The 12,867-nt window shown below is 38.7% G+C and overlaps 1 protein-coding gene across 1 annotated transcript; it reads right to left on the reverse strand.

The window, feature by feature from the left end:
* Window positions 1–1,703: 1,703 nt before the first annotated feature.
* Window positions 1,704–5,247, reverse strand: LOC149177412 (protein NRT1/ PTR FAMILY 5.10-like). The gene is given in 5 exon segments (XM_089421737.1): window positions 1,704–1,873; window positions 1,875–2,709; window positions 3,124–3,641; window positions 4,857–5,074; window positions 5,151–5,247. Coding segments are annotated over 5 exon segments (1,713 nt in total). The 3' UTR covers window positions 1,704–1,828.
* Window positions 5,248–12,867: the final 7,620 nt, after the last annotated feature.

Below are 12,867 nucleotides of genomic sequence, written 5' to 3' on the forward strand. Positions count from 1 at the left end.
TCTAGGAAGAGATCGTTGGATAGCTATGAAGAGGACCTTTATGTACCTGTAGGGCACTACTAAATATGCTCTTTGCAACCAAGGAGATGGAAGCTAGATGCTTCATATGTATGGGTTTGTTGATAATGAAAAGTCCACTGGTGCATATCTATTTACATTGTTTGAAGGAGTTGTGAGTTCGAAGTAAGAGGCAATAAGTGGATGCCTATTCCAGTATCGAAGTAAAGTACATTGCAACGTCAAAGATGTCCAAGCACATTTTTTGGTTGTAACAATTATGTACATATATTGGACTTTGAACATGGACCCATCCCTATTTGTTGTTACAATTATAATGCAATTACCTTAGCATAGAATCACAAGTTTTATCCATGGAAAAAGCATATCAAGGTGAAATTCTACTATTTTAGAGAGGTTTAATTGAGTCTAGTGAGGTATCAATACTTGAGGCTAGGACTTAAGGTAATGAAATACATTCTTCAACCAAAGCAATGGATAGGAGGAAATTTGCTTGGAGTAGGGGTAAGTTGGGTATTCAACCTTGAACAATGTATTGCCAAGTGGGAAATTGTTAGGATATTCCCAATTGCATAAGATGTCAATGACATATTCTATTTGTAAACATAATGTGCAAAGAAATTTTTGGATTGCATTATTGTACTTTAGAAGCGAAGTTGTTTCCAAGTTGCATTCATCATTTTAGAAGCAACATCATTTTTGTGTTTGCACATTCTTTATAAAATAAGAGAAATCAACAAGGTGAGCAATAATTTGTTATCGATGAGAAAGAAATCTTGGTTGTTGTATGTGCTTCTTTGCTATGGTTGTTATATTAATTAAATTCCATCTTTAAGTTGAAGATATTTACATTGTAAATTATTATCCATTTGATATAGGTTGCACTCAAAGTTTAACAATCATAACTCATAATAATCCCAAGTGAAACCTAGCAATAGTACATGTTACTCTTGTTATGGAGACCAAGGACCTAGGTATAACAAAAATACTAATACATAATGAGCATGTTGACAAAATCGAAAAATGAGAGTTATATATTGTAGTTCGTTAAATTAAACAAGCTCACGGCTTATTATTGAACCATGTGATTTAACTCACCCAATCAAAACCAACTAAGGTGGTGCTCTCATAACAAACACCCCTAATGGGTGCACTTGACATCAAAACAAGTATTCATGTGAAGAGTGCCTTCTTAGATTAACCTAACCTTCTTTAGCTTCATTAAAATCATCATTAATTATTTTAAAATGCATGTCAGCTAATGATGCATCTACCATTAAGTTATTTTGCACAATAGCTTCGCTTGTAACAATACTTATAACAGTATATATTTTAGATATCTCATTTCTTCAATATTAATTTTTGATACGGGCTAGAAGTGGAGCCAAGTGAGAAAAGTTGAATGATTCTTTTACGTGAGCTAGACACCAAACTTGCTCTAGTGAATCAAAGAGCATAATCTCAACTAACTTTGGATTAAAGCTCCAATGCCAATGGAAGCTCCCATGTTTAACAGAATTCCTGTTAATCACAGCCTCTTTAAACAGTGAAGGCCACTCGCTTTACGCAAGTAACTGTCATATTTGTATATAGGGTTACCTAATCATCCTAAGGGCTCCAAAATGCACATGCATCATTTATAACTAAGGTATTTGCAAACAAATGCTCATTTAAGACGGGACACTTTCAACATAGAAATCGAGGATAACATGTAATGTACCTAGCATTACAATTTGTCTTGCCTGAGAGTAATGCCACTCTGCCCAAACAGAGATACCTTAACAATTCCCTTAAATATCACAACATATGCTCATGAAGGAAGAAGTGGTCTTTCGCTCAAGGATTCCTTGTCCTCAAGAAATATCATTTTGGGCATTTTTATACTTATAGCAGCTGGCTAAGAACATGTAAATGCAGAGATTGATTGCACTCAGAGAGGCTAGAAGCCAATAAAAGTAGTCTAAATGAGCTTTGTTCAAGTTGTTTGTGAACCAGCAACCCCCCTTGCTTCTGCAACTAACCTTCTCAGTAACTGAAATAAGGATGCTGCTAATGAAACTAGAAACTCCTAAAACACTCAGATTCACAGCAATACCCAGGCTTTTCATAGTGTCTGGCATCTGATCATAAAAGTACTCTTGCATTCCTACCATTGCAAATACATCCGCTATGCCAAATAGCACATATTGTGGAAGCAGCAGAAAAATGCTCAAGGGAATTGTTGCGTTGGGCAGGTCTATCAGTCCACTGTCCTTTGCTATCTCGATTCTTCTAATCTCTATCAATGCGGCAACAATCATTGATATAATGGAGAAAAACATGCCAGTGCCTATCCTTTGCAGCATAGTAATCCCCCGTTCATTCCCTGTCAAGCGCCTTGCAATTGGAACAAAGATGCGGTCATAAACAGGAACCAATAGGAGAATAGATAGGCTAGTAAAACTCTGCAAGCTTGCAGCAGGGATCTCAAAATGTGTTCCAATCTTTCTATCCATTGTGCTCCCCTGTTTTGTGAAAAAAGTTGAAGATTGTGCAAAGACAACCCCATACATCAAACATGCCATCCAAATTGGTAACAGCACAAGAACATCTTTCACCTCTTCAACCTCTTGGACTGTGAATAGTCGCCAATTGAAGGTTGTTTCACACTCATGGTCCAACTCATCTTCAACTGTAGCTTTGTCGAGAAACCTGGAAAATGAGAATGAGGATATCCATCACAAATATCTCAGTTCATCTAAAATTGAACATAACAGAGTGCAACCCACAAGAAGCAACAACGACACGACTGAAATAAAATAGAAATATGACTTAAGGATAGACTGTACCTTACCCGTGGTCAGGAAGCAGCCATATCCTATACTATATCCTTAAAACTAAATTTTCAGTCCACTCTCTTACTACAAAATATTATTTCGATTACCAAGAGTTTCAATATTTTCCTTGTCAAATGCAAAAACCACTGTGACTCTAACAAATTGGAGTCACGGCACTGGCCACTTTTAGCAATGTACAACAATTTTTGTGGCAATTATTTCCCGTAGGTTTGTACTAATAAATGCAATATAATTAGATGTAAACTGAGCAAGACCAGAGAGGAATTACCTAAACTGATCAGTACGCAATTGCTGTCTTCTTGGTCCAAAAATCGAAACTTCTCTTTCTTCAAAGCGAGCTACGTTATTTTCTTCCTGATAAGAAGTGGAAACGTTCCATTTATAAAATGTTGCAACAAAGACATGGACAATGCGAGTAAGAGGACTACCACCAGGCAGTTTATGCCGGTAAAATTTTGTCCCACACAAGAAGATAACCAGTGCTATTGCCATAGCCACAGCAGGAATGCCAAATCCTAGGCCCCATCCGATATCGTCCTGAATATATGTGGGTACAGCGAATCCTGTAAGAGTACCAATGCAGATACTAAAATACCACCAATTAAAGAATGAACTCTTATACTTATTCTCTTCCTGGTCGTCCTCATCAAACTGATCAGCACCAAATGCTTGTAAACAGGGTTTGAAGCCTCCTTGCCCCAAAGCAACCAAATAGATTGAGAAGAAGAAAATCCCACCATGCTTCAGACTCGTCAAAGAGGCGGACAAAGTGACCAAAATAAATCCCTGTAACAATCCATCTCATATAGTGTTTTTTAGTAGGATTCCATGATGAACAATCATTTTCACCTATTGTCCTTTTAAATAGGGGTTCAATTCACCCAAATATATACCAAAAAGTTCCCGTGTCCATCAAAATTTGCATGAATCCACTGGGAAACTAATTATACAGATACTAAATTATCCATTCTTTAATGCTGGAACACCAAAAAAAAATACAAACCAGTGGGATGTCATCAAACCATAAAGTCGTGGTCATGCCGGTAAAATCTTGATCAACCCTAGTGCTTACAAAGGGTTTGTACTTCATGGTAGATTTTTCGAAAGTAAGGATTTTTCGAAAGTAAGGTGCACGTTGCCTTTAATGGGCTGGTCCTGACTTAATCAGTCCTGAAGCAATCAGGTAAGGTAACTATGTTACCAGAAACGGGAAACTAAACGAGAAACCACAACGGTATGAGAAATCAGAGGTTTCGCATTCAGCAAACGAGGAGAGAGAAAATGAAAAATATCAAGTTAGTTTCAATTTTCAATATAGTTTTAATTAAATTTCTAGCCCAAAGTTTATTAAAAAACTAAATAATTTGAATATCAAATTGATGCCTAACAAATTGATTATTAAATATATACATTCTTATGTCTCTTAATCAATTAAATATATACATTCTTATGCATTTTGGACCTTCTACTAATTATTGTTTCTTTAAAAAAAAATCCAAATAGTTATAATTATATATAAATAACTGTAACCCATAAATAATATTTGTAACTAAATGTGAACTTCTTAACCCACATATAGAATACTGCCTAAACTATAAATTTTACCAATATGAAAACGACCTACAAAAGATTTCCCATAAAATATATGACCCAGAATCAAATCTCATAGCTGCCACTATAACACCAAGAGCATAACCAACCACCTGCAAGTCGGGTATACTAATAACCTATGATTTTAGCAAGAGCAGACCCGCTGGGGAGGGGGGTCCGCTCCTCTAGCCACCACCACAGCAGGCCAATGTACTCAATGAGATTTGAACTTCGGTCTCCCCGGGCTTCGCCCATGTGACTTACCGTCAAACCACACATCACTGTACGTAAACATTGCTGACTGTTTAACTATCCAACCGTGCCCCATTCTTGGGCCAGTCTAACTGCTTGGGGGTATGCTTCTAAGAGGACTTGGAAAACAGGAAAAGGAAAAAAAAAAAAAATACTAACCAGCAAATAGATGACAGATGTGACGACAATAGTCCAATAACGACCCAAATATGAATCTGCAACAAAAGCCCCAAGGAAAGGAAGCATGGACGCCACTCCTGACCAGTTATTCACGTTCTTTGCAGCGGTAGCAGTACTCTCACGCAAAACATCTGTGAGGTAAGTCACCAAATTTGAACGTATGCCTGTATAGGCAAACCTCTCTGCTATCTCCGCTCCTGTGAAGAAGATGGTGATGAAATATGTCAACAAACGCAACAGATTTTACACTATTTAAGATAATTGAACTCATACCAACGATGAGAAGTGAAGCTTTCCATCGCCCAGTATGAGCTCCGCTAACAGAACGTCCATGGAGATCCACTGATGACGATGAATGATGGTCTTCCATTTCTGTCTGGTCGAATAGTCTCTATTGAATTCACTGTGATAATAATGGCGAGAAGGCTGTTTTAAGGCCAACTCCTTGATTAAGTGGGTACCCACGTTTACCTTCTGTAAGATGCTTTTTTCAATTATAAATATCAAAGTATGACGTTTTACAAATTCTCTTTATTGAAAACAACATTGTTCTAATCTTCAGAATAGAATCAACATAGAATCCTCGAATCATACGTTCGCCCACGTGGGGCTTCGAATCTGGCATCTTGCATCTTGGGAGGTTTTGAATATTAGGCCTCCACTAAAGACACCGGAAAAGACTGACATCTTGTACTTCTCAGGTTTTGACTTTGGCTTCATATATTGATTCAGGCTGCAGGTAATATCTCAAAACAAAAATGTGATTCTTCCGCTCGTCTCTTCGATACTTGAGTAGTCAAGTAGACTTGTAAAAATGGTATATTCGTATAAAAAGCAAAAAGGCTTTCCAGATAGACTAAATGGTTGGCGTAAGTTGTTAACTCTCTTGCTAGTCGTGTTTGATTTCACTAAAATGATATGTTTAGCTTATATTGATTACGTTTAAAGAGTAGCCGGTATGTGTCTCAGAGTTTTCACTATATCAGTGTTTATTACTATTCAAAAAACCAAAAATAGTAACATTCATATAAAAAACAAACATAATCATTTTAATAAGTTAAGAGTGCACAAACGCAACGCCATTGTTTGTAAAAGTAGCATTTTCATATAACAAGGCAAATTGGTAAAGTCATGGACCAAAAAGTCTCAAAGAAAATTGAACCCATGTCTCATGACAGAGGGTTAATAATTTGGTTGACTTTAACCAACTGGGCTTCCTATAAAAGTCAAGCCCCAACATTTGGGTCAACTAGGCATAAAGTCCCTTTTGGCAAGGAAGCCTAGAACATGAGTGGGACTACTTTCAAATCGATTCCAAACACCTAAACTCCAGAGACTAGAGTTGGTGATGGAACTTGCATTCATATAGCTTGTATCCTTCAACACTACGGACATATGGGTGACACCTCCAAATATTTGAACATGAGTGAGACTACTTGCAAATCGATTCCAAACACCAAAACTCTAGAGGCTAGAGTTGGTGATGGGACTTGCATTCATATTGTGTGTATCCTCCTACACCACCCCTATAAAAGTGGCATATTCATATAAGAAAACAAATCGGTGATTCCCTGTGATTCTCCAATATCTTTCTTCAGCTTGGCTAGAGGTTGTGCTGCTCAAGGCGTCGTTTTTAACATCATTTTTCTTCCCTTCGAGGGAAAGGGTTCTTATTGTTGGTGCAGAGACCTCTAATGGCTTGAAGAAATATTTAAAAGATGGGAGTGGGGGTTCTTATTGCTGTTGTAGAGACTGCTAATGGCTTGAAGAGATCTTTAAAATATGGGAGTGATTCCCTGTGATTCTCCAAAGATTCCGTCCTCTGGGCTGACTGGAGATATGCTGCTTCAATCACGAATTTGATCTCATGATCATGATCCTTACGAGATTCTGAGACTTTTGAGTATAAAGTTGGCTGCATTCTGACTCTGATGAATTTCAACCTCCAAGGAATCTAAAAGATTCCATCAAGATTCTTCAAAGATTCTGCTCTGCTGGGAATTTCTGAATCTGCTACTCAAATGGTGATTCTGATTTCACCATCGCACTCCCTGCAAAATTCCAGTTAAAATGACTATAAACTTCGTATCATTCTGACAAAATGAAAATTTACCTCCCCGGAGAATCTTCAGGGATCAAGGAATATTCTCTGAGAATTTGTCTCGAAATGTGTGCAAATCATGGTTCCACTGGATTGTGGTTCTGTCTATCTGGAACTCTATCACGGTTCCATTGTGTTGCCTCCATTCCGTCGCCTCCCCCCGTGCAAATGAATTCACTGGGGGTTAAATATTATGGTCCGACGGAGCCACCAAGGAGCGAGCCCGTGGCCCAACGACGGTGGTTGTTATTTCGTCGAATGAGGCCAGGGTTCAAATCCCCACCTCCCCAACTTGGTGACCGTTATGATTTTATTATGTGTCAGTTTTGGCATGTCTGAACAGGGCCATCGTTTGGTGGTTGGTGAGACCTCCCGATGGGCGCTGAACATGTGTGCTGGGCGGGTTCAAGCCTCGCAAGTCTTCATTGTTCATTTGGTAAGTCGTTGGTGTGGGCCGTATGGCCATTGTGGTTCCATCGGGGGTGGTGGGTCTGTTGGGGTTGGCTCGTCCCCCACCCATTTGCTTTTGATATCCGGTCAAGACCATGGGGGTGGCGGGGGTGACAACCTGACCCCTGACATATTTTTTGCAGGTATAGTAGTTAGGATTTGGGGTGACGGGGTTGGTGGCCCGCCACCCTTTTTTATTATATTTTGGTTTTAATATAACCATTATTGGCCTTTTTTTCATTTTGTCGAAAATAAGGGATATTGGGAAAATTAAGTAGGCAACAATTTTCCCTATTCTGGTGGCCAGATTCCGGTGACCGCTATCGGTGCAATTTGTAGGTCCATTAACCCTGCGACTTGGCCAAGCCAACCTTGAACTTTGACTTGCTCTAACTTCTTCATACGAGCTCCGATTTGAGTGTCGTTTGCACCATTGGAATTAGGGCGATAAGCACTTCGATCTAGTGCTTGTTCGAGAGCAATCTGGCCACTTTGAATTTTGGCCATTTCTGAGCCCTCTTGGGCTTCTGCATGTGTTTGGAGCCACCTGGATCAATACTCCCCACTGAGGAGCTTTTGGTCCTCCAAAAGCATGAAAATAATTTGCAACTTTGTACATTTTCTGCACCACAAGTGTCCTGATAGGTCTCCCTTCCTTCTTCTTTACCTTTGTTCTTCGGAGCCGTAAGTAATGAGCTGACACCTGCATCCTCTGCAAACTTGTAGTACATTTATGCAAATAAAATTCTTAATTTACATGACCAACTAATGACCCAAGCATCAAATACTTTCCATGAGTTTATAACACACTCTATGGTCAAGTTTACATCAAAATGGAAATAATACCCCAGCTACCAATACAGGGCCAAAACATCATTGTTGCTTCAACAAGTGATGGAAAACACATCATCACTTTTACATTTTAAGTTGCAACACATGATTTACAAAAATAAGGCCATGACAAGCTAACACATCTAGAAAGATTATTTCTCACTTATCAAAGTGAACAGGTCATCTACCTGAGGTAGATTCGCTTGTCAATCAACTTTTTCAGTTGGTTCATGCACGGGCGCTTCATCCTTAAGACGTTGCTCTAGATGGAGCCTCCAACATGTGGCTCTTTGATGACCACCTCTGTTGCAATGACTACAATAAGTCTTCCTCCTCCATACTTGCTTAACATGCTTCTTTCCTTGCTGTGGAGAAGACATTTCATGCCTCATCCTCTTTCGTGTTGCCATTCTCTTCCAGCACTCAGCAATCACATGGTTATGTAAACCAAAAAAACTACATGTTTTGTGATGCCATGATTTACGTTCATCATTAACAACATGATTGTAATCGAAATGAACATTAGAATGCTGAGACTTGTTATACCTTTCTTGGCTGTCTCTGGTGCCATTATGACGATGAGAGATTGCCTCAGCTCTTTCTCTGCAATGTGCATTGCCATGGGATGATGGTGATGTGTTCCCATCATTCTCTTTCCTTGATGGTTTCAACAATGTCTCGGAAGCTTCTGACACCTTTGAGAATTCTCCTTCGGTGTATCCCAAACCTGCGAATCGAGGTCTTTGCACAACCTCCAATGGTTGAGTTATGCCTTGGCCATTAATACCAAGTCCTCCTCCTTTGTACCCCATCTTCATAAGGAGTCTCATGTCATTTCCTGTAATCAATACTTCCACATTTCCAACAGAAATAACATCATGTGAAGATAAAACTAAAGAAAAATCAACTTTGTTTACCTCAGTTGTCGATTCTGAAACAAGCAATGATGACTTTTTTAAGCCTTCGTTGAGCTTCAACTCCTCCTAGGCCTTTTCCATGGCTTGTAGCTGAAGTTGTAGTCTCTGATTCTTCTCTTTCTCTTCTTGTAGAAGCCTCCTTAATTTAGCATCCTTTGCTTGAAGGTTTCAATCGTTTCGCTTCAATTCTTCCAAGGTTACCTCTACGGCTTACAACTGAAGCTGCAATCGTTGCTTCTCCTCTTTCTCTTCTCGTAGAAGCATCTTCAATTTAACGTTATCTGCTTGAAGACTCTGGTTGATCTCCTCATTTGAATGATGAGAAGATGATGAAGGTGATGAAGGTTCACTGGAAGGTGTGGAAGGAGCATCGTTCTCTGCTCTTTCTTTCTCTTGTCTCTCATAAGCTTCATACAACATGTCCACCATTTTGGACATCCTGAGCATGGCCTCGTACATGTCTTTTTCATCCTCCATTGTTGCACGTTCAATCATTGTTCATGCTTGCAATTCACATCAGTGAGAAGACCGCTCTGATACCAAACTTGATCTGGGTTCCTTCAGCTTCCGGAATTAACCAAGACCTTTTACTTCTGTGATGTTATTAGAATTTCATTTTAAAGAGCATAGAAGAACATATGTGCATGCTTAAACAAGAGGAAACATGACAATGATCAACAAATCATGAACACGACGCATTTGATAACGGAGTTCACCTAGTGTGGGTTACATCTCCAGACCCTATGTCAAGATGGTGGAGGTTGCTTCATATACTGCTAGAAATGATGATGATGATGAACATGGAAGACTCTTTGTCATATCAAGGACATATACCCTCAAACAAGAGTGGCTTATCTCTCCACAAGAAGTTCCACTTACAGAAATTCCCACTCAAGAAGGTTTCCTCTCAACATGACAAAATAAAATGATCTCACACAATGTGGCAATGAGTATCCCTTCAACATAGTTACACAGGGATCTCAACAAAAATACATAGCATGACAATCTAAATACATCTCACATAATGTGTGTTGAGCCCCAAAACTACCTCTCTTCTACACATTTTCTTAAACCCTTTCTCTTCTATTTTCCCATGTTAGTGCCTCCTAAGCTATCAAAAGTTGTTACATGTTGATTTCAGGAGTGTATTTGAGTGATTTTCAAATTATATAATTGTGTGTGCTATTTGATCTAGGTTTTGTTTATCAGCTACGGAATGTAGCCACTTTCCACAGCTAACTCGCAATTCCGCAACCATTTTCATTGTTTTGTAGGTTACAGGTGTCGGTAGGAGGAATGAGACACATGGGCAGCTCAAGAATGATCCACACATGGATGAGGTCCTATTTGCTAAGCCAAATTTGTAAGGAAAGGTACCGGTAAAAGGGTGGTCAATAGAGAGTTCTACGTCAACTAGGACTCTGTTCCTGCACGTAAACGAAGCCCGAAGCCGTTCCTGAACTCGTGGATCCGTTTTTGCCACCTACAGGCCATCTCCATAATGCAATCCAACATCCACCTCGCATAGATTTACTGCTCATGGCAACTGAGAGGCTGAATCCTCGGATTTTGACCTGTTCACGTGTCTATTGCTGAAGAAATTCCTCTGAGATACAGTTATCTATTTCCTCTATAAATATAAGCATTTGCAACGTAGATAGTTAGTTCTTGATACTGTTGATATAGTGTTATTTTGTTGTTGTGTAATTGAGAGACATATTCCTCTGTTTCATAATACAAAACTCTGTTTTTCACATGGTTGTTTAAGCGTGGTTTGAAGTGACAGCGTGTTAGTCCAAAGCTGTGCAGAGGGCCCCTGCGTAGCTGAGGTCCCTTCTTTTGTTTTGTATAGTTTTTCATGTATATTTTCTCTTATTTGAGTTGTACATTTCTCATGTTTTGCTTATGGTTTTAATCATTCTAATCCTGTACATGTTTTTGCAGCTTGTTACATTCTCTACTAACACTGATCAATGCACTTCAGAATAGGTCTTTAAGTCTGGTTATGCTCGAGCTTCTTAATGTAGTTTTTTCATCAAGTGGTGATTTGAGGCTTGCTTCCTCTGTTGAACTTTAGTTTTCAATTCCAGTTGTTTATACTTTTATTTAGTGAGATTTGTTTACTGCTTAAGATGGTTTAGACATCAGTTCTTCATGCTATATGATGATATCTACAGAGCCTTTAGCTTAACCCCATTTTAGAAGTTAATTGACGAAATATTGTGATTATAGATGAAGTAATTGAATTTGCTTTCATTAGTGTGCAATTTAGATGTCATTCTTTTCATGCCATATGATGATATTTCCGGAGTCTTTAGCTTAACCCTGTTTTAGAAATTAATTGACGAAATATTGTGATTATGGGTGAAATCATTGACTAGTTTCCAGTTTCTTTACTTTTTGGTTTTGAGTGCAGCAGTTTATTAGATTTCAATTCTACAAATAGGATGGACAGCAGAGACAGTAACCTCATTTTCAGTACTTCATTTTTAATGGTTTATGTAGCTGCATGTTTACACTCTCATTCAAGTTTTGATTTTGTAGACAACATGTTTTGAGATCTTTTAAGTTCTAAGTTTGGAAATTATCATAACAAGCATAAACCTTGTCTTCATTTCTACATCCACACTTGATCTTTTAAAGTATTCTTAGAACTTTAGACTAGGATTTCCATTTTCATTAAAACACTTTAGGAGACCAACAAGAAAAAAACCCCAAAACAAGATAAAACTGAAAACAGTGGGGTAAGAAAACGGTTGTCTAGCACATACAGTGCACTACACTTCATCAGTTTACGACTCCCGGATTAATAAACTTATGTAGCAATTTAGGACACACTAAATTGACTAAACAATGTGGAAAAATAGATCCCACAACATAACATCAAGCAAGGATCTCAAAACATAACACATCATCTTAGCAATTATGAAGGAAAACATGACATGACTCATTCATGTACCTTCACCTCTAAAGTTGGCCAAAAAATGGAAGGCTCAACTGTAAAATCTGACTGCACCACTGAATTTTTGTCATTGAGAGGTGTAAAATCGACTATCCATTTGTTGAATTTCGACACTGTCAAAATATGGGCCTGTAGGAATCTTTTAGATTCCCCGTGATTCTCCAAAGATTTTGTCCTCTGGGGTGACTGTAGATCTGTTGCTCAAATAAAAAATATGATCTCGCCATCATGATCCCTGTGAGATTGTGAGACTTTTGAGTATAAAGTTGGCTGCATTCTGACTCTGACGAATTTCAGCCTCTAAGGAATCTAGAAGATTCTATTAAGATTCTTCAAAGATTCTGCTCTGTTAGGAATCTGCAAATCTGTTGCTCAGATGGTGATTCCTATTTCACCATCGCACTCCCTACGAAATTCTAGTTAAAATGACTTTAAACTTCGTATCATTCTGACTAAATGAAAATTTACCTCCCTGGAGAATCTTTAGGGATCAAGGAATATTATCTAAGAATTTGTCTCGAAATGCGTGCAAATCATGCTTCCACTAGATCATGGTTCTGTCTATTTGGAACGTTGTCACGGTTCCACTGTGTTGCTTCCATTCCATCACCTCCCCCCGAGCAAATGAATTGACTGGGGGTTAAATATTATGGTTCGATGGAGCCACCAAGGAGCGAGCCCCATGGCCCAACGATGTGACAGTTGTTATTTCGTCGGACGAGGCCAGGG

Source organism: Pinus tabuliformis, chromosome 4_1 (genome assembly GCF_031772625.1).
Source record: "Pinus tabuliformis cultivar Carrire ecotype Pingquan chromosome 4_1, CPIR1, whole genome shotgun sequence".
Taxonomy (NCBI): Eukaryota; Viridiplantae; Streptophyta; class Pinopsida; order Pinales; family Pinaceae; genus Pinus; species Pinus tabuliformis.